Source organism: Urtica dioica, chromosome 1 (assembly GCF_054948205.1).
Source record: "Urtica dioica subsp. dioica isolate 48M chromosome 1, U.dioica_male_clone48M_v1_H2, whole genome shotgun sequence".
Lineage (NCBI taxonomy): Eukaryota > Viridiplantae > Streptophyta > Magnoliopsida > Rosales > Urticaceae > Urtica > Urtica dioica.
Window position 1 is genome coordinate 36,511,243 of NC_142756.1, and position 22,860 is coordinate 36,534,102.

At 41.5% G+C, this 22,860-nt stretch overlaps 1 protein-coding gene across 1 annotated transcript; it reads left to right on the forward strand.

The window, feature by feature from the left end:
* The first annotated feature begins 17,231 nt into the window (after positions 1-17,231).
* On the forward strand, positions 17,232-22,137 carry LOC149407914 (cyclic nucleotide-gated ion channel 2-like). The gene is made up of 8 exons (XM_089616012.1): positions 17,232-17,501; positions 17,634-18,285; positions 19,242-19,457; positions 20,129-20,451; positions 20,680-20,791; positions 20,873-21,109; positions 21,228-21,314; positions 21,552-22,137. Exons 1-8 carry the CDS (start codon positions 17,458-17,460, stop codon positions 22,026-22,028), a joined length of 2,148 nt encoding a protein of 715 aa, XP_089472138.1. The 5' UTR covers positions 17,232-17,457; the 3' UTR covers positions 22,029-22,137.
* The last annotated feature ends 723 nt before the right edge of the window (positions 22,138-22,860 follow it).

Below are 22,860 nucleotides of genomic sequence, written 5' to 3' on the forward strand. Positions count from 1 at the left end.
AGTTTCCTCTTTTTTAAAAGCATTCATGAGCAATCTCTTATTGCCCTTTTCTCCATATGCGCCCAACATCTCATTCCCTTAAGGGATTTGTTTCCTAATTTGTTCCTTCTCTAGGTTGGCCGAAATTTCCCTTTCCATGTAGGGGAAATTTGTTTCCTCTTTTTCTTTTGGCAAGTATCTTGATACATTTATGCACAAAATATTCTCTCCTATTTCTCTATGGGGTAGGCGCCCAAATGGTCTCTAGAAGGAGCTTCTAGAAGCTTCTTCATTTGTTCATGACAACATGAGAGAGGCCCATTAAGAATTTTCAATAAAATTCTTATGAAATGAAATTAATCCACAAGGCCCAATGATCAAGTCATGGCCGAGTATTATCAAGTAATCAAATGACCTTGTCAAAAAATTTATTGACATTCATTTCATGCTATGTCTCAAAAGACAAAAATACCCTTTTGACAATTTTCGTTCTTGTTTTGACTTAGCTTCCAGTTTAACTATTCCTAATCGATGCGATTCGTGACAGTGACCTCATGGATCCAAATGAACAAAGCTTGAGCTAAAATACTTGGACTCAAAAGTTCACAAACCTTTTCCAACTTTAGCTTAATGTCAACTGACTCCACTAAAGAGTTGACACTGAAAATCTCTCGGTTCAAATGAATTTATTTTCTACTCGAGAATTCAACCTAATTGTAATGAGTGGATCCATAGAATATTATCATGTTTACCCTTCATAAATATCATCAGCTAGTTGGGATTTACAAAATTACCATTTTACCCTTCTAGCTGTTATTTCCTCAACTCCTTTGTCGCTTGTGAATAAGTTAGAAACAATGTATTGACGAGGAGCTAACAAGTCACATTGTTTCATCCAAAAGAGTCAAGACTCAATTTGGACACTGGCCAGTTCATTTATTCACACTCCAAGGAACAAAGCATGAGGTGATATACATTGCATTTCAGCAATCTTGTACATGAATTCCATATCTATGAGAACTTCACAAAGTTACTCATGACATTCTCACAACTTAGTATTTCACCAATAGGCCCTGTTCGGAATCACATAGTGAGTCCGAACTCTGACTTTCTCAAATGAGAATACTAAGGTGTGAAATGACATGTCTCATTTCAGGATTAAGGTAAGCACGATGCAATTCATACGTAGTGACTTCGAGACATAAGAGGTTAATTGGTTTGTTCTTATCTTGTCTCTAGAAGTGCACTGGTCAATTCAGTACCTTCGGAAGATACCTAGAAGAACTATAGAGTCTCCAACTCTCAATGCCTCATAACTAGACATCATAGATTCTTCTAACAATCATACTGGGGTCAATAGTCCTTTGACCCTTAGATTGCAAATATATCGTTTTAAGCAAACTACGAAGAGTTTGTTCATGCAAATTTACATTTGTCTCTTTGTAAGTTGTTTAGTTTGTTTATGGACTAAAGACTAAGGTGTTTATCATAAAGCTTCAAACAGACACGGAAGAATGAATGAACGTTTCAACTTTTTTATTAATGAATAAGCAATTACAAGCAAGAGTCTTCGTAAGACTATATGACATCAAATGTACATAAATACACACTACAACTTTTCTTGTGGGCACCATTGACAACAATACGAGTACGCCATAATCGCCATCAACTACTTCACCAAATGGGTAGAAGCCGAGCCGTTTGCCAGAATCACCAAGGCAAATACGACGAACTTCATCTAGAAGAACATCATCTGCCGGCACCGCATCCCTATCTCGATTGTGACCGACAATAGCACACAATTCGACAACGCACGAGTAAGAGATATCTTCGATCAACTACTGATCAGTAAGAAATTCTCCTCGCCACGTCAACTACGGGCCAATGGCCAAGTCGAAGCGGTCAACGAGACTATTCAGAGCAATCTAATAAAGAAGCTCGAAGACAAGAAGGCGCCTGGGCTGAAGAAATACCTTTCGTCATGTCGGCTTACAAGACAACCCACGGAATGCCACCGAGGAGACCCCGTTCTCCCTTGCATACTGGATCGAAGCTGTGCCGCCAGTCAAAACCGAGATCCCCACATTCTGAGTTGAGACGTTCGACGAAGAAAACAACGATAAGGCCATGTGCCTCGAGTTAGACTTAATCGATGAAAAAAGGTCAAAAGCGCTTACCTGCCTCGCTGCACAAAAGCGCAAAGTCGAAAAATACTACAACTCCAAGATCAAAAGGCGAACCTTTGCCATTGGAAGCCTTGTACTCAAGCGAGTGTTTCAAAATACCCAAGTACAAGTCAACGGCATCCTAACCCCAACTAGGAAGGACCCTACAGGATCCGCAAAGTCATACACGACGGGACCTATTTGTTGTCAATGGTGCGTAAAAGAAGAGTAGTAGTCTTTATTTATGTACATTTGATGTAATAAAGTCTCACGAAGACTCTTGCTTGTAACTGCTGAATTATTAATAAAAGTTGAAACATTCATTCATTCTTCCTTGTCTGTTTGAAGCTTTATGATAAAATATAGTATTTAGTCCTTAAACAAACCTAACAATAAATGAAGAGTCAAGTATAGATTTGCATGAACAAACTCTTCACAGTTTGCTCAAAACAGTATATTCGCAATCTAAAGATCAAAGGGCTACTCTCAGTATGATTGTTAGGAGAATCTATGATGTCTGGTTATGGGACATTGAGAGTTGGAGACTCTATAGTTCTTCCTAGGTATCTTCTGAAGGTATTGAATTGACAAGTGCACTTCTAGAGACTGAATAAAAACAAACCAGTTAACTTCTTATGTCTCGAAGTCACTATGTATGAATCGCATCGTGCTTACCTCAATCCTAAAATAAGACATGTCATTTCATAGCTTACGTATTCTCATTTGAGAAAGTCAGAGTTCTAGATTCACTATGTGATATAGACAAGGCCTATCGGTGAAGTACTAAGTTATGAAGATGTCGAGTAACTTCGTGAAGATCTTATAGATATGCAATTCATGTACAAGATTTCTGAAATGCAATGTATATCACCTCATGCTTTGTTCCTTGGAATGTGAATAAATGAACTGGCCAGTGTCCAAATTGAGTCATGAGTCTTTTGGATGAATCAATGTAACTTGTTAGCTCCTCGTCAAGACATTGTTTCTAACTTATTCAAAAGCTACAAAGGAGTTGTGGAAATAACAACTAGAAGGGTAAAATGGTAATTTTATAAATCCCATCTAGTTGATGATATTCATGAAGGGTAAACATAGATAATATTCAATGGATCCACTCATTACATAGAATTCTTGAGTAGAAAATATATTCATATGAACCGAGAGATTTCAGTGTCAACTCTTTGGTGGAGTCAGTTGACATTAAGCTAGAACTTGGAAAAGGTTTGTGAACGTTTGAGTCCAAGTATGCTAGCTCAAGCTTTGTTCATTTGGATCCATGAGGTCACTACCACAAGTCATTAGAGTAGGATTAGTTAAACTAGAAGCTAAGCCAAAACAAGAACTAGACAAGTTTTACGAAAATTGTCTAAAGGGTAATTTTGTCCTTTTGGACATGGGATGGTATGAATGTCAATAAATAAGTTTTTTGACATTGTCATATGATGACAATGAGTTCTAGTCACTCGACCATAATGAAGAAATTGGGCCTTGAGGATTAATTTCATTTCATGGAATTTTTCTTGAAAATTCTTAATGGGCTTTTCTTATGTTGTCATGAACAAATAAAGAAACATCTAGAAGCCCCTTCTTGAAGCTCAAACCGTTCAACCCAAGGAGAGAAAGAGAATTATTTTGTGCATTGATGTATGAAGATACTTGCCAAAAGAAAAAGAGGAAACAAATTTCCTCTAGAAGGAAAGTGATATGGGCGGCCAAGGCAAGGGAGAAGCAATCAAAAGAGGAAACAAACTTGCTTCTAGAAGCATGCCTTGGACGTGTGACATGAGGAAAAAGGTAAGCAAATATTTGCTCATGAATATGTGATATTCTATAGAAAAGAGGAAACTACCTTTTGAAGGTAATCCTCTTCCTATAAATACTCAACCTCATTCACAATTCACAACACACAGTTTTGAGATTGAGAGCCTCTCTCTCTAAGTTGGCCGCCCCCCTCTCTCTCTCTAGGATCCCTTCTTATTATTTGTTTTGGCACCTAGGTCCACATTAGACCTAGCATTTGTTTTATCTCTTTGACTCAAAGACTTGTTCTTGAGTCATCATGTTTCAAAGTGCCCACACACTAAATCCAACCATTCTCATAAGACTCTAGTGGTAGCAATTTTCGTGGTTGCTCACATGTTCAAGAAGACTAGTGGGAGAGGCGTTGCGTGGGGAGACGAATGTTTCAACCTTCCAAAGTCCTTGACTGAGACCCACACTCACGCTCTCATGTTGTGCTTCTCAGAGTCTGTGATCAGCTTGGTGTTCCGGTGATCTCGAGCCATGTTGAAACCTAATTGTTCGGGCGCTGGAAAGACCGCAACAAGGTTGCGAAAGTCGCCAATGGTCATCGCCCGCTCAGTTTGGCAATGCCACTCCATGTGGCACATCGCCACCATGCGATAAAACGCCGGGCTCATCTGATAGACATGCACCCCCAATCGCGCGAGGAGCTGCTGGACAATGGGCTGAAATGACAGTCGCAACCCGCAGTGAAGACCCACTATTGACACTGCGGAAAACCCACGACGTGGGTAGAAGGGGCGATCATCCGCCAAAGGACGAAGAAGCGCCATAGACATCGGAATGGCGTATGCCTCCCTGAGACCGACGAATGTTTGGTAGATGAGTGCTCGAAGCACCGATCCCCGAACAGTCAAAGCCCTCGGGAGCAGCAAAGCCTTCCACGGGATACCACTCCGTCCTCGCAAGAGACTTCGCCAATACTACCGATTCCGCGTCCGACACCTCGGGCCTGGCGCCTCTGTGCCCCGGGGGAGAGCCTCCATCCTTCAAAACGGCTACTACAGTCGCTGTTGCCCCACCCCCTGGGATGCTCCTCCGCAGAGCTCGCACCTCCCGGACAAGTTTCTGAGTCATCTCCAGGATCACCTGACTCCGGCCCGAAGTCATCCACGCAGTCGATCTCATCGAGAACCGATTCTAACAAGGTTGGTACAACTACACTGGCACCCTCTCCCGACGCTTCTTGAACGTCCAAGTCGGACTTTGGCGCACCAGACTGGAGCACGTCGCGTGCCCCCTCACCAACTAAGTTGATCACGAGGCGAGGCGCATCGCCTCCAAACGCATGCCGACCGGCATCCTCATCTGCGCCACTGCTCCACTCCACTTGGATCCTCATCCACGTGCAAGGGAACCTCCCCTAATCCGAAGAAGAGGTCATTCTTCGCATGCTTAGAGTCTTGAAGCAAGAGAGAGAAATCTATCTCGGGATCTTCAGTTGAGAAGGGGAATGGAATGTCCATCTTGAAAAAGTGTAGAGAGAGAGAGAGAAAGTGTAGAGAGAGAGAGAGAAAAACTGCAAAGAGAGAGAAAAATAAAGTTGGAAAAATAGGAGAGTGGTGCCACTATTTATAGACTCCCGCACAGATGCATCACCTACACGCGTGGCATGCGCGCCGCGCAGCTCGAGGTGCGCGCCGCACCCCCCCCCCCCAAAAAAAATGTGTGTCCTCGCGACGGCGAAGACTTTGAAAATAAAGTTTCCTCAAACACCCAGCTGAAGTGACTATAAGTTCATCGCCGAGAGCCTCCCGAGCGACAAACTTGGGGGGCTAATGTTATCGTTCGTTTTCGGAAAACCCGAAACATCGAGAAGGCACGTCATTCAAAGGACCGATGGTCAGGCCGGAGGTCCTGTGGAGCGGCAAGCCTCCGACCACGAGTCGATGAACGAGTCCTCGTGTCAAACTTTCAGCCGGTTGAGTCGAATTGTCCTCCTCGAGTCAAGCATTGCTCCTCGAGTGGAGACGTCCTCCTCGAGTCGAGATAACTCCTCGAGTAGAATTACGTGTCCACGAGTCGATTGACGAGTCCTCGTGTCGACCTTAATACCTCGAGTGGAGACTTTTATATTTCACGCAACTCGCGTGAAATCTCAAGTGCTGAAGGCCCAACAGGCGGGATAGACAAAGACCACTAAGGCCGACAAGATAGGCCGCGCACCGCGTGCCCCTAAAGGAGAGCACGCGCGCGCGGTCTTGGAAGCGAGGTGCGCGCGCGCGCTGCGCTCCCCTTTCTGGTGGAGTGTGCGCTCTCCAGTCCCACATGGACGAAATACAAGTCTCTTAAGGCCCTCCAACTACTATAAATACCCCCTCTCATTGAGGGGAAACCCATCCCATTCATTCTAAAAAAACTTGAGACTTCTCTCTGCTTCTCTGGATGCCATCCTTGGCCTGAAGCAGATTATCCTCGATCTCTCGTTCTCAAATATTCTGAAACGCTCCAGGGGACTCCCGAGCACTGCCTCTCTCGATTGAACGACTAATCCCGAGCCCACGAGTGCTCCTGTGGTTTTCAACAGAAAATTACCTACGCGTCTAGCACACTAGACGCGTCCACCATTTCCGACAGGAAATCGCCTACGCGTCCTGCATTTCCGATTGGAAATCGCCTACGCGTCCGGAACCTCTGCCACGACAAGGAACTCTTGACTTAGAGTCTCCCACGCCTCCAAAAGAGAGAAAACACACATTCTCTCTTGGGTCACTCGATCATAGAGTTCTGAGACGTCCCCGACGACTCCTCTGTGCTCCGACTCCTTTGTCGAGCACACCCTCTAGACTCCGTGTCTTATACAGTGTTACATACGCCTTGAACTACGTTCTGACCTGATCCTATTCACACGGGTACGTAGGCAGTCTACACAAAAGGCCCGGTCACTCCCCCTATTCACCCCTTCTCTCCTCAGAGAAACCCTCCGACTGGAGGAAACTTAACTCGAGACTTTCGAGTTCACACCTTTGGTTCGGGTACGGCCACTTGGTCCGACCTTGGGTCGAACCGCCCGAAGCTTTAAATCGTTGTTCATTTTCGTGCGACAACAGGGTGTTTATAAAATTAACCCCATTAATACTTTATTATGGCATTTTTTTATATGGTGTGGTGTTATTTGTTAAATTATTTGTACAGCAATAATTTTCAATTATATATTAATCTTTAATCAACCAGATCTATTGAGTGATTAGCAAAATAGTCAAAGTTTTAAATTTTCAGCAAAATAAAAAAAATTACGTTGTTAAAAATATAACTAAATTATTTACACTATAACAAAATTTATGACTATTTATATAAACGATTTATTACTTTTAAAAAAAGTAACCGCATGGTAAGAAATAATTACTGAAACCTTACAAACTTTGGTTATTTCACAGATCTAATAACTTCATCAATTAACTATTTAGCTATAAGATCCTATAAAAAAAATGGCCGGCTAAACAACTAGCAAAAACAACACCCCTACTTTAAAATTATAGCCCAACTATTAACATATTTAGGAAAATAGCCAATTTATCATGACAACATTCCAATATTCCAATAATACCCTTAGGTTAATATTATTAACTATCATAGTAAATAATATCATCTATAACAAAAAATTAGTAAAATCTAACTAACAATAACAAAAAACTACAGTAAATATTATTTGTCGTAACAAGAATAACAGTAAATCTTATTTACCGTACAAGAACAAAAGTAAATCTTATTTACCGTAACAAGAACAATAGTAAATCTTATTTACCGTTACAAGAACAACAGTAAATCTTATTTACCGTAACAAGAACAATAGTAAATAATCTTATTTACCGTACAAGAACAAAAGTAAATCTTATTTACCATAACAAGAACAATAGTAAATCTTATTTACCGTTACAAGAACAACAGTAAATCTTATTTACCGTAACAAGAACAAAAGTAAATCTTATTTACCGTAACAAAAACAACAGTAAATCTTATTAACCATAACAAGAACAACAGTAAATCTTATAAACCAACGACCGTAAATCTTATTAGGTACATTTACAGATTAACCAGGAAAAGCATCAGAGATGATGACTAGTTAATCTAACAGTAAATACGATTTACTAATTATTTTCGTGAACAATCGTGGACAGTAAATCTTACAGTAAATCATATTAACCATTGAGTAAATCATTCGTTTCTATGGTAAATATAAAAGTTAATTTTATTAAATGTAACAAAATTCATATATAGACTCACTCAATATACAACATCATATATATATATATATATATATATATATATATATATATCATATATCATATATCATACATAGACTCACTCGATACACAGGAACAACTGTGTCATGATACACATTCTTTTATAACTTCGATCTAAACAGAATTCATATACACTCACTCAATATCATTCCAGAAAAAGCGTGGCGGAGATTGGACGGGCTCGTCGTCTTCACATTCGCCACTTCCAGCTTCGGAGCCATGTTTCTCGCCACCTTCGCGACACCTATGCTCGTCTGGTCCTTCGCCGCCCCGATCGCCTTTCGGATCGTCGTCGACGCCATTTTCGATCTCGTCGGATCCGAACGAATCAGAACTTCAAAAAAGTCTAATCGAAACCCTAACACTTATTTTCAGCTCTTACCTACCGACAATGGAAGATCGGCGGCGAGATTCGCTCCGGCGAGCCTGAACGACGTATCGATAATCCTTACCAGAATCGATAATCCTGACGTATCGCGCGGTGGCGCTGGAATGCACGGAAGCGATTCTCGTCGGCGGTGGCCGCGAGCCAGGACCGAAGTACACGAACGTCATCGATCGAATCTGGCGGCGAAGGATCGGACTGTTGGAGGAGCGTGGCGGAGATTGCAAGCTCGTCGACAAAGAGCTCAAGAAGTGCCGCAAAAAGATCGAGCTGAGCTTCCATGACCAAGCCATGTGTACTGAGCTTTTTGGATCGATCAAAGAATAAAAATTCAGGGGTAGTTTTGGAACAAAAAAAAATTGGGCTAATTCCCTAACATAACCGATAGTTTGGCTAAAATTTTAATTTGTCCCTCATAAACAGATTAGTTACAGACAAATCTCTAAAAAAAACATATATTTGGGTGAAAAATGTTTAGTTCACATAAAATATATACTACCTACGATATCGAAAAAGTTGAGAAGATATTTGTAATCGAATATAGGGTTAATGTAAATCTGCTGCTTGTATTTACGATTTACACTAGGACAAAAAACGTTATCCGGTGCGACGAATGTCGCACCCAATACTTAAAATGTCGCACCTAAAAGTTCATTAGGTGCGACATTCGGTGCGACAGCGTCGCACCGGATAACCCGTCGCAGAAGGTATTCGGTGCGACATGTCGCACTGAATAAGTACACCTTTAGGTGCGACATTTTCAGGTGCGACTTACCGCACCTAATGCCCAAGTTATTTTCCAGCCAAATTTTATAAAATTGGCGGGTAAATTCATATTGGGTGCGACAATGTCGCACCTAATGCCGTTCCCGCCATGATATTCGGTGCGACAGTGACGCACCGAATATGTTTTTTAAATTAAAAAAAAATACAAAATTAAAAAAGTAAATTAAAATTCATTTAAAATTAAATAAAAATTAATTAAAAAAATTCTAAATTAATTAGAAATAATATTCTGAAATTAGAATTCTTAATTAAAAATACAAATTCTTTAAAAAAAAAAGCGAAAAAAAAAATGAATTCCTAATTTTTTTTCCTATAAAACTTCTCGATAATAGAATTCCCTCTACCGAATAAGTTGCCAGAACTTCGAGAACCGCTTCCGCGTCCTCGTCCACCGCTGCCTGACGCGCTGCCGCTCGTTCCGCCGCTTCCGTAAGGACGGTCTCGCAAGTAATCCATAGAACCAGGCGTAGAACCCGGCGTGGAACCTGGCGTCTGCTGATCCGTCCCACCTGGTTGCGATGCATGCGGAGGTTGAGGAGTCGTGGGAGGCTGGTTGTGCTGCTGGCTGAGGAAGGCGATCTGTTGCCGCATCACTTGCAGCTCGGCTTGTTGGGCATCCATCTGAGCTCGCATCTCGGCAACCAATGGATTGGTCTGAGATGACGAACTTGACGAGCCTCTATCTAACGTTTGGGCAACACCCAGCGATGACCTTGGGATCGAAGGCCCTAAACCGACTTCCCAGTCTCTGCGTACTCCTAAAACATCGCGCATCGCGTACATCTCCGCATCTTCTTGGGAGATTACGGTGTTTTGCTCAGCCGCTTGCCGCAAAATATCTATCGTTTGGGCGGTGATTTGATCCTTAAAAAAAACCACAAAATACTTATCAGATAAGAATAATTTAAGTAATTAAATATAGTAAATTAAACAATCAACTTACGAATTACGACTTCGCGAATTCCGTCGTCCACGATCCCTTAGCGTCATGGTGTTTTTCTGACCATATCGCTAAAGCCGAGGCTATACTCCCATCTTCCCTTCGCTGTAATTTTTCAACATTAAAATATGAATCACATATATATTGCATATTAATATTAAGAGACTTACGTTCATCGAGCGATGACCAAAAAAACTAAGCGACCCTTGTCTCGCCTTCGTCTTCTTCATTTTCGAATTTTCTCGGTTGCGGAGAGATTTCGCCTGCAAGACATAAATTCGTTAAGTTTAATTTTAAGAAATATGAATAACCATCGGAAGTTCAACTAATACCTTATGCTCCGGCGAATTGAACGTCTCTATTGCTTTCAACCAGGCTTCCTTGTTGTAGCCTTCGAGAGTTTCATTTTTAGCGAGATCCTTACTCCCGCAAAATGTCTTGAAGAAGAGCTGCGACAACCTCGACTTCTGGCCACGGCGCATCCTCTTCGCATCGCGAATGATAGCCATATCAATCTCGTTGCGAATAGGATCTGCAGGCACAAGCTCGCCACTCTCGGGATGTTCATAAACGAAGTTATACTCGTTATGAATCGAGTTCATAAGAACCGCCACACTCTGCGCAGGCACATGATTCCAGTCTGGGAGGTCGACTGGAATGGTACTCTTGATCAGGTTTCCTAATCGGTTTTGGAACGTCCCGATCAACGGATTTTGCTCCCTGACGTCTTGGTAGAACACTAGCTCTCGCAGAAACGACGCCAGTCGTTGGTCCCCGCTTCTTCCTCGGCATCTGCGGGGGGTCACGCTCTCCTCCTGATGGGTCCTGACCTGAAGTAGACATCCTGCAAAATGAATTGTAGTTAGTATTTTTAATTACTATGTAATTAGTATTCGACGACTATGGTTATTACATGGTGTTAGTCATTCATTGTTGTCACTCGATGTAATGTTAGTATCGACATCAACATCGTCTTCCTCAAAAACGGCGTACGTCTTCTTCATCCACTTCTTCATCATCTTCAACAACAGTAACAAGCTCAGCCGTAGCGGTTTCGTGTCGATGATTAAGACGGTCGATATTTGACAATTCTATTGTCAATGGAATCGATGCTGAAGTGGTCGGATCAACTTCAGGAATGTCCCATATCCCCCGTTGATTGCATTCCTGAACGATTTCCCATTCGCGACCCTTAACGAGATCTTGGATGTAAAACACTTGCTTCGCTTGAGTCGCCAGTATAAACGGCTCTTCTGTAAACCACTCTTTGGCGGTATACGAACTCGTTGCTCCGGTGGTCTTATCAACGTGCACTATACGTCCTGCATTGTACTTGTCACCATACCATATGCATTTGAACAGTACGACACGAGAGTTGTGTGTATAGTTCAGCACGATTATGTCTTCCATTCGACCGTAAAAGCTGAAGTCTTCTACAACGTACGCTTCCGCAATGGAGCCTTCGGGTCTAGCTCTATTTCTGACAAATTGATTTAACGTTCCAAGGTATCTTTCAATTGGGTACATCCATCGCATGTGCACCAGACCGCCACACAACGCTTCATCTGGTAGATGAATTGCCACGTGAACCATGATCGTGAAAAAAGCTGGCGGAAATATCATCTCAAGCTTACACAATATCTCAATGATTGGATCTTGCACTTTTTCGAGATCGTCCACTCGTAGAGTTCTAGAACGGATCAACTTGAAAAAGTTGCAGAGCTCGGAGATCGTCTCTTGTATCGGTTTTGGCACAAAAGGGCGAATACCATCAGCCAACAGCCTCTGCATGATCACGTGACAATCATGCGACTTCAAACATGTGAGCTTCCCGTCAGCAGTTACATTTTTCTTCAAATTTCCAGCAAGCCCGTCTGGGAATTTAACAGATTGGAGGAACTCGGTAAACCGTTGTCTCTGCTCAAGCGTTAACGTCTACGCTGCTGGCGGTTTGTACCACCCATTCCTTTGTTGTCTCAAGTGCAGAGAAGACTTGATTTTTAAGTCCATCAAGTCAAATCTCGACTTCTCCGTATCGTTGTTCTTCTTTTCCAAGCTGAGCATCGTCCCGAGAAGATTCTCGCACACGTTCTTCTCTATATGCATGACGTCCATGTTGTGCTTCAACTCCAATTCTGACCAGTAAGACAACTTATAGAAGATGCTCTTTTTGGTCCAATTCAATTCGCACTCAGCACGTTTCGTTTACTGTTTTTCTTGCCGGTTGTAGTGGAAGAAACACTAGTCAACTGATCGAGTATGTCTTGCGCAGTCAACTTGACAGGTTTCAGGCGCTTCTCGTGACGATTTACGTAGTGATCAGTGCTTTTCCTCAATCGATGAGGCGTAGGCAAGAATCGACGATGGTCATAGTAGACAATCCTGTTTCTAATTTTCATAGATGGCGTCTCAATGTTGCACGTGGGGCAAGCAAGATACCCTTGGCCACTCCATCCCGACAAATACGATCGAGCCGGAAAGTCGTTTATCGTCCATAGAAGCGCGGCACGCAACCGAAATACTTCATTGTTCGCCCCGTCTCGCACTTGGAATCCAGTATCCCACAATTCTTTCAGCTCTTCAACTAGTGGTTCTAAAAACACGTCCATGTCTTTTCCAGGTGAGCTCGGTCCAGGTATCAAAAGCGTTAGCATCAAGTACTCTTTTTTCATGCACAACCAAGGTGGCAAGTTGTACGCAGTTAGTACCACGGGCCACATACTATACGCTAGACTCATTTTCCCAAACGGGTTGAACCCATCAGAAGCTAGTCCCAGACGTACGTTACGAGGCTCTGCAGCGAAATTTGGGTATCTCTCATCTAGATTCTTCCACGTCGAACCATCTGCAGGATGTCGCAAAACGCCTTCTTCTTTGACGCGATCTCGTTCTTGCCACTGCATCTCAAGCGACGTGTGTCGAGAAGCGTACAATATCTTCAATCGATCTTTCAAGGGAAAGTATCGTAATATCTTTTGTGATACATTCTTCCCGGTTGGCTTCCATCTGCTCTCATTGCAAATTGGGCACACTTCAGCTTTCTCGAGATCTTTTCGAAATAACACACAATTGTTGATGCACGCGTCGATCATATCGTATCCCATGCCGAAACACTTCAGCTTCGCCTTTGCCTCATAGTGTTTTTCCGGAATTCGGTTACCAATTGGGTGAGACTTCCTCAAGAGCTGCAACAATTCTGTAAACGACTTGTTCGTCCAATGGTTCGTGACTTTGATGTGCATCAACGAAACCAAGAACGACAAAGACGAAAACTCTTTGCACCCAGGGTAAAATTCTGCTTCCAACTCGATGAACAAATCTTCCACTTGCTCATCTGCACGAACTTCACTCGGAGTCGGATCCGTAAAATCGTCGAAGTCCTCGTGATCCATTATATCATGGAGAGCATCGTGCAATCCACCGACTCCTCTTTGGTTAGTCTCGCAGGCATCTTCTACCATTCGCCGTTCGCCGTGATGATACCATTCGGTGTATCCCGGGGTAAACCCTTTGTTCAAAAGGTGATTCTTTACGACCCCGATGTCCAGACATCTCACGTTATTGCAAGACTTACAAGGACAACGATAATGAGCATTTTCGTTCGGGAGATTGCTTGCAACGCGGATAAACTTGTTAACCCCTGTTTCATATTGCAAACTCAACCGATTATTGTCAGTAATCCAGTCCCTACTTGGATTTGACATTCTTCTGAATGAGACGGGAAATTGGGAGATAAAATGAATCGTTAGAATTCATTTTGTAAGAGTGAATTATTAGGAAATTGAGAGGTAAAATTGAGAGTGAATCGTTAATATTTGAAATTTAGAGTGAATTGTTAAGAAATTGAGAGTGATGAATTTTTAGGAAATTGAGAGTGAACCGTTAATATTTGAAAGATTCGAGAGCGAATTTGTAAGAATGAAAGAGAATTTGTGAATGACATGTATTAATTTTGAAAAATGGTTAGAATTCGATATTATATACAAATTCACTACTAATTTCATTAACGAGTTAACCAATTTCGACAAATTAGTTAATTCGTTAAAATATATTATCGGAAGAGTTAATTTTTTACAAATACGTTTTATTCCGAATTTTCCCTAAAATATTGACTAACCAAAATCTGCAATTAAAAAAAAACACATATATAACAAACCAAGACTATCCTATTAACATAATAAATACTAAACTGAGTTTAAATGAAATTTAACATGTTACTAATTCATTTTAAAATATATTCATATATATTACTAATTAATCTACCTAAAAATGTATTAGATTAATTAATTAACCAAATTTTCAACAAATTGCAATCAACTTAAACAAAACATGTTACAATCACATTAAATTACACTTAACATGTTACGAATTAATTTAATATATAACTTTTAACTTAATTAATCTAATCTAACATGTTACATATTATTAAAAAATTTGACAATTACTATACGTTACTATTTTCATCAAAGTTATATTTTCATCTAATCTAACATGTTACTATTTACATATATATTACTAATTAATCTAACTAAACATGTTACTAATTAATTAATTAATTAACTAAACGTGTTAACATCTAATCAAAGTTATATTTTCATATATATTACTAATTAATCTATATGAAATAATCTAAATTAAATATTAAATAATGTAAAAATATTACTAATTACAAATAAATAACCTTTTCCGAGGCGACGACGAGGCAACGAGATACGACGCGGGGCTGCGAGTGACCAAGCTGCGGCGAGGTCGGGGACGGGCTGCGGCAAGTCGGGGACGAGCTGCGGTAACATACATCGTGAAATAAATTAATAAGAATACTCACAAGTCAAAAACAAATGTCACAAACATGCTAAGAATGGTACTGCTATAAAAATTAATTTAGAGTCTAGACCAAAATGTCAAACCTTTCTCTCTTCAGTTCTCATACAAAATAATTAGATATAAGTGCATTACATAAATTAGAATGTAAATACTAGGCTCGGAATCTCTGATTCTGGCTGCGACTTGATTGGTGGTGCCTCGCAGGGGGCTATCGGATTTGGGGGGCTCAGAGTTCAACAGGGGACAAGTGGTGGTGCCTCGCAGGGGGCTGTCGGAGTTCAGCAGAGATGGTCACGGGCGGCGGGGCGGAGATGGTCGGGGACGGCGGGACGGGCCTGGTCGGAGAGAGACATAATGAGATTGAGAGAGAGAGGGTGAGACAAAAAGAGAGAGAGAGAGAGAGAGAGAGAGAGAGAGAGGCGTACCTTGGAGGACGGCAAGATTCACGGCGGAGAGGACGCAAGTCGCCGGAGATAAGCCGAGTGGAGGCTGGTCAGAGAGAGAGAGAGAGAGTGATAGGCCGAGTGGAGGCTGGTCGGCATCGGGAGGGCCGAGGAGATGGCGAAGAGTGGGTGCTGGTCACGGACGGTGGGGCGGAAATGGTCGCGGACGGTGGGACGCGCTTGGTCGGAGAGAGAGAGAGAGAGAGAGAGAGAGAGAGAGAGAGAGAGAGAGAGAGAGAGAGAGAGAGAGAGAGAGAGAGGCGTACGTTGGAGGATGGCGAGATTCACGGCGGAGGGGACGCAAGTCGCTGGAGATTCACGGCTGAGTGGAGGCTGGTCGGAGAGAGAGAGAGAGTGAGATTGAGAGAGACAGATTTGAAAACTCGGGTAAGGAAGAAGGAGTCTCGGGTATTTAACATTCCCTAAAACTATTGGGTGCGACATTGTCGCACCTAATACAAATATTACGTGCGACATGTCGCACCTAGTGTCGCACCGGATATGAAATCCGAAACCCAAAAAATTTCGGGGGAATATGGCTGACAACTTTAAATTTTAAAACTATTGGGTGTGACAACCGTCGCACCCATTAGTATTCGGTGCGACAAAAAAACATTAGGTGCGACAAAAAAATATTAGGTGCGACAGTGTCGCACCGGATACCACTAAAAATTAGCGAAATTTTTTATCACCTGGTGGAGTATCCGGTGCGACATGTCGCATCTAATATTAGCTTATGTGCGACTATTAGGTGCGACATGTCGCACCTAATACCCTTCCGCACCCAATATGTTAATTTGTAGTAGTGTTAAAGATATATTGATGATGATACAACTTTGATAAAAATAAAATAAAATTATTGTGTAACTATCCTTTTGTCCGTAATTTCGTATATATATATATATATATATATATTACTTTTTTCCTAATTAAAAAAATATCTTAAAATTTATAAATTGGCTCATCAGAATTTTTTTTTACACACTAGTCCTCTAATTATATGAAAAAGAACCACAACAAGATTAATATTAGATTTCAAAAAAATCATACAGTAAGAATAGAGAGAAATTATATTGAAAAAAAAAAATTAGAAAAAATTGTATGAAATAACTAAATAGCTATCTTCAATTAAAATTATAACTTAATTATTAAAATAATGGCTTAAATTTGTCTGACATCTTCATAGTATATATAGTGCATATGCGTCCTCCTTTTGCTTGAACTATTTTCTTGTTTTTTAGATAATTTAGTTATTAAATTTTATCACAAGAGAGGTTTAAATCGGCTATATGCTTGATCCCCATAAATTTAAATAAAATTATTATGTACATAAACATGCTAGTTATGAATCATTTGGAAAAATCTAATTAACTTTCTAGATACATGATCTCAATAAAGGGCATTGTTTTTATTTTTTATTTTATTTTTTGAAAGGAGGGATTTTGGTGGCTACATCCCATGGATCAATAATTATGACACCTAGAAAGAGTGAATCGAGATGTTCAAAAAAAAAAAAAAAAAAAGAAAGAGTGAATCGAGCGGGGCCCACTCTGGGCCCCACAGCCCAGAACTCCTCAAAATAATTTCCGTAGGAAGAAGAATGAAGAAAAAAAAATAGTCTCTCTACATTTATAACTTCATGTGCAGGTCCTGAATGACAGACAAACAAAGTCCAAACAAAAACAGCCCTCCCTCTCTCTCTCTCTCTCTCTCTCTCTCTCTCTTTTCCGTCTTCACTAATCAATCATTCTCCGCAACATTTCTATATATTTCCCATTCCAACCCCCAACTCAATAGTTAGTATCACTCAAGTCATCACCTCCTTCAAACCCTCTCTCTCCCATCCCATGGTTCCTGATCTCCTCCCTCAACTGCTATCATCATCATCATGCCCTCTTCCTCCTCCAACGATCTCCCCTTCTCTCTTCCAAGGTACACACATATACACATATACATAACATTTATATTAATACTTGAGTCACTCGCGGTATTTCAGACCGAGTAAAAAAGAAAAAAAATTCTGCTAAGAGTCGATAATTAAAAACTGTGTATACGTGTATACAGGTGGATTGAGATACAGAGACCGCACGTCAGCAGGCAAGATTCAGACAGCAGCACAAATGAATTCTCCGGCGGAATAGGACGGCGGAGGTTACCGGCGGCGGAGTGTTACGCGTGCACTCAGGCGGGAGTGCCGGCGTTCCACTCCACGAGCTGCGACGAGGCCGGCAGTCTCCAGCCGCAGTGGGAAGCCTGCGCCGGAACTTCTCTCGTTCCAATCAGCTCTCGCACGGACCTCAAGAAGGATCTGATATCCTCCGTCGCGGTCAAGAATCGCCGCCGTAGGCCCGGCGGCGTTCTCGACCCGCGCGGCAAGCGCGTGCAGAGGTGGAACCGCGCCTTCCTTCTGGCGCGTGGGATGGCCTTGGCCGTCGACCCGCTCTTCTTCTACGCGCTCTCCGTCGGGCGCGGCGGAGCGCCGTGTCTCTACATGGACGGCGGCTTGGCGGCGCTTGTGACGGCGCTCCGGACTTGCGTCGATGCCGTCCACGTTTGCCACGTGTACCTCGAGTTTCGGACCGCGTACGTTTCACGCGACTCGCTTGTGGTTGGGTGTGGGAAACTCGTGTGGGACGCACGCGCTATCGCAGCGCATTATGTTCGGTCGCTCAGGGGGTTTTGGTTCGACGCCTTCGTTATTCTCCCAGTTCCTCAGGTAATTATATATAAGTGACGTTTTGTCAAATGAGATACTTAATGAAATGTTGTTATTGTCTTTATTGTTATTTTGAATGAAAAACCATGCGACACCGTTCGTTCGTTCACATAATTTTCTTTCTTTTTCGGTGTTTGAAAAAGAACTCTGTTTTTATAAGATAAATTTTTTAAAATATGAATTGAATTCATTCGGTTTTTATTTCATTTTTTTGGTGAAAATATAATCTATTGGACCAAATTACTGCAATAAAAATATATATGCCCGACTTTGATCATTGTAGATCATATAATTTTAAATTTCTCAATTAATTCGGTCCAACTAGTAGTAATATCTTTCTAATCGTATTCCTTAAATCTACTTAGTCCAACTAGTAATATCTTTCGAATTTGAGATGAAAAAAAAAGAGCAATGCTATTTGTCTCGATTCACGATTAGTGACGATCCACTCACGTGTCAACACGTGGAAATCAATTCCGAAAAAAAAATCGAATATCCCGATTATTGTTGTTTCAGTCTCTCATTCACTTCATGACGTTACCTTAACGATGTTGAAATGGCAGTCCAGCCCTCGGTTTCTCCGCTATACATTTCCTTGCTTTAGTTATTATAATAATAATATGATTGAGCAACTTGAACAAGACTGTGAACCGCCAATAAATAATGATAATGCTATGCTGTCTCTTTGTATGTGGTACTTCTGTTTCTGAGTCGTCACTGCTGTACAGTGCTAATTCTAGCACTTTTTCAAAGACAATTGTACATCTATGATATACATATTTTTTATTTTTGCATGTGACGTGCTACTTAAAACATCAGATATTTTTTCTGCGGCTGAAATTCGAGAACATATAGACAAAGAGAACGAATTTAACTCTACAGTGAAAACTCTCTCATTCTCATGTACCTACGTAATTAACTCGGTAAATTTGTTTTTGTGTTGGTTGGTTGAGCAGGCTGTGTTTTGGTTAGTACTGCCGAATTTGATAAGGGAAGAGAAGATAAAGCTGATAATGACGATCCTGTTGATGATGTTTCTGTTCCAATTCCTGCCGAAAGTGTATCACAGCATTTGCCTGATGAGAAGAATGCAAAAGGTGACGGGATACATCTTCGGCACCATCTGGTGGGGCTTCGGCCTCAACCTCATCGCCTACTTCATCGCCTCTCACGTGAGTACACACACACACACGAACTCCTTTTTTCTCAACCAAACCCCGAGCCCCACTCCGCAGAGACAGAGCTAGAATTCAAATTTAAAGGGGGGCGAATGTTAAAAATATATGATGTACGAGGGGTAAAGTAAAAGAGACCAAAATAGTAGACCACAAGTGAAGTTCAAATTAATATTTATAATTAAAAAAGATTAACATTTGTGAATCCGAATCCTCTGTCCTGAAACTGAAGTTTGAAAAGTAATTTAAGAGGCAACTTTAAAAACATAGCCCAAAAATAAAAAAATAAAAATAAACTGGAGTATAAATCACAATTTTCAAAACTCAGGGGGCATTCGCCCCCTTAGTCCTTAGCTGCCTCCTAGTGCCTGCAACCATATATATATACATATATATATACATATACATATATATATATATATATATATATATATATTAGTTTTTATTTACAAATATAACAACATGTAGAGACTTGATCTGTATTCTTATTCAATGCCACGTGATTCCATCTAAAAATACTAAAAAAAAAGAGGATATCAAAGCTCACAAAACTCAAATAAACATGTTACGAAAAAAGGAAGAGGCTTAACAAAGTGTATAAGATGGTGAGTTAATTAATAACCGTCTCATCGCGAATTGGTGTGCGTGTGTGTGTGTATGTGTGTTAGGTGGCGGGGGGGTGTTGGTATGTGCTGGCGATCCAGAGGGTAGCGTCGTGTCTGAAGCAGCACTGCGAGAAGAGCGTGAGCTGCAACCTGTCGCTGGCGTGCAGGGATGAGGTGTGCTACCAGTTTCTGGCTCCGGCGGCCACCGTTGGGAGCCCCTGCGGTGGTGGCATCGGAAACTCCACCATGGTCCGCAAGCCCCTCTGCCTTGACGTCCACGGCTCCTTCAACTACGGCATCTACCAATGGGCACTCCCCGTCATCTCCAGCAACTCTACCGCCGTCAAGATTCTCTACCCCATCTTCTGGGGCTTGATGACCCTTAGGTAACTCTCCATGAGATGGTAAAACAAATGTACACAGTTTTGAGCTCAACAAAGTCGCATTTCAGTAAATAGAATAACAGGAACAAATATTCATTAATTGCTTCTTAAGTTTGTAGCTCATGCCCAGGAATCTATATCCTGTCTTCCCTGTTTTTGTGCCTATTTTTTTTTGTTTTTTTATGAAATTAAGGGTCTATTATATTATGTGCTCCTTCAAACATCTTTCAGTACATTTGGGAATGATCTCGAGCCCACAAGCCACTGGATGGAAGTGATCTTCAGCATATGCATTGTCCTAGCTGGATTGCTTCTCTTCACACTATTAATAGGAAACATTCAGGTAGATGTCTTTTCTCCTTTTTGATGATTAACTTAGGCTGGATATGATAGGACAAGTTTGAATGTGCGTGTGTTTTTGAAGGTGTTTTTGCATGCGGTGATGGCGAAGAAGAGGAAACTGCAGCTTCGGTGCCGGGACATGGAGTGGTGGATGAAGCGGAGGCAGCTTCCATCAAGCTTGAGGCACAGAGTGCGGCGATACGAGCGACAACGCTACACCGCTTTGGGCGGTGAGGACCAGATGGAGCTTCTCCACGACTTGCCCGAGGGCCTCCGCCGAGACATCAAGCGTTACCTTTGTCTAGACCTCATCAAGAAAGTAAGAATTTATATTATCATGTCCTCTTTTTGTATCTTATTTTATGTTCCTCCAACAAGATGCTTTATCTTTATTTGAGTTTTTCTATTAAGATATAAATGTTTCATGTATTTTGTAGGTTCCTCTGTTTCACAACTTGGACGAGCTCATTCTTGACAACATTTGTGATAGAGTCAAGCCTCTCGTCTTCACCAAAGATGAAAAGGTGCTCAAACAAATTTAATTTAGTTCTTAAGAGGATTTTACCCAAGTGGTAATTCAATCACTAATAATAACAAAACAAAAAAAATCATGCAAGTACATTCATCTACTGTAAATGAGAAGATGAATTCATTGATTTATGTAAAATATATATATATATATATATATATATATAATATATATATATATATATTTATTCCTAGCGGACAAAGTAATATTCTTATCTATTTTTACGCGGCAGATAATAAGGGAAGGAGATCCGGTGCCGAGGATGGTATTTGTGGTGCGGGGACGCGTCCGGCGGAACCAAAACCTAAGCAAAGGGATGGTGGCGACGAGCGTTGTGGAGCCAGGCGGGTTTCTTGGGGACGAGCTGCTGTCGTGGTGCCTCCGCCGGCCGTTCCTAGACCGCCTGCCTGCCTCCTCCGCTACCTTCACCTGCATCGAATCGGCCGAGGCCTTTGGGCTCTCGTCTGATGACCTCAAGTACATCACCGACCACTTCCGCTACAAATTCGCCAACGAGCGGCTCAAGCGCACAGCCCGCTATTACTCCTCCAACTGGCGGACGTGGGCCGCGGTCAACGTCCAGCTGGCCTGGCGCAGGTACCGCTTTCGGACCAGCCGACCCGTCCCCGACCCCAACACCACCGAGCGACGTCTCATGCAGTACGCCGCCTTGTTCATGTCAATTAAGCCCCATGATCATCTCGAATAAAAAAAAAAATCAAACCGAACCAAACCGGACCAATTGTTTTAATCTCTTGACATTGGTTATTCTTTATTGTGACTTTCTTTCTTAACAATAAAAAATTGATTCTCATTAAGTGGTGTGGTTACTTTTGACAGGGATAGAGCTAGAAAAGTAAACCAAGGGGACTGAAAAGCAAGAAAAAAATTCATACGACTAATTTGTAAATGTTTAAGGTAAAAAATAATTTAAAAAAAAAAAAAAAAGTTTGACGGGGCTATAGTCCGGGTGGCCTAACTGACTCCGTCCTTTTCTCGACTCTCGAGTTTGCATGCTAGCGTTGTTGACGAGAGCTACAATATTGTTTCTCTTTGTTGTTCATTTGATCGCCAAACGATGAGATATCAGGTATGGTTTATTTTGTACTTAGCGAGTGAAGGGAACAAGTGACGTTGATGGTGGTAGACGACAGTTGACACCTGGTCTGTCGCTCTTTTTCCCTTTTTGGGTTTGACTTGCTTGCTTTTGAGTGCTAAAAAATAGGAAATTTGTTGCAACAGATTTAGCGCTCATACAATAACACTTAAAAAAGTGAAGAATACCGATGCTTAAATTGGCATTTTTTGGGTGGGAGATATGAAAAACAAGTTTTTTTCACTCTAGTTCTCCTTGTGAGATTGTGACTTTTAGCCTAATACCCGGCGCCGCAAGAGTTTCTTTTAGTTTTTGCTATCTTTTTCCAGGGAAACTCTTAGAGAGACACTATTCTCGGGAAACACATTGAGTGAATACACATTTCGGGAAACACAAAGGGAAACATGGTAGTTGAGTGGGATAGCTAGCCTCTTGAGATGGAGAA

Bases quoted from the DNA above. Each gene is read 5' to 3' on its own strand.
- LOC149407914 (XM_089616012.1), top strand. From the start codon at position 17,458: ATGCCCTCTTCCTCCTCCAACGATCTCCCCTTCTCTCTTCCAAG. The intron at 20,792-20,872 runs GTAGATGTCTTT...GTGTTTTTGAAG, and splicing joins TATTAATAGGAAACATTCAG to GTGTTTTTGCATGCGGTGAT. The intron at 21,315-21,551 runs GTGCTCAAACAA...TTTACGCGGCAG, and splicing joins TCTTCACCAAAGATGAAAAG to ATAATAAGGGAAGGAGATCC.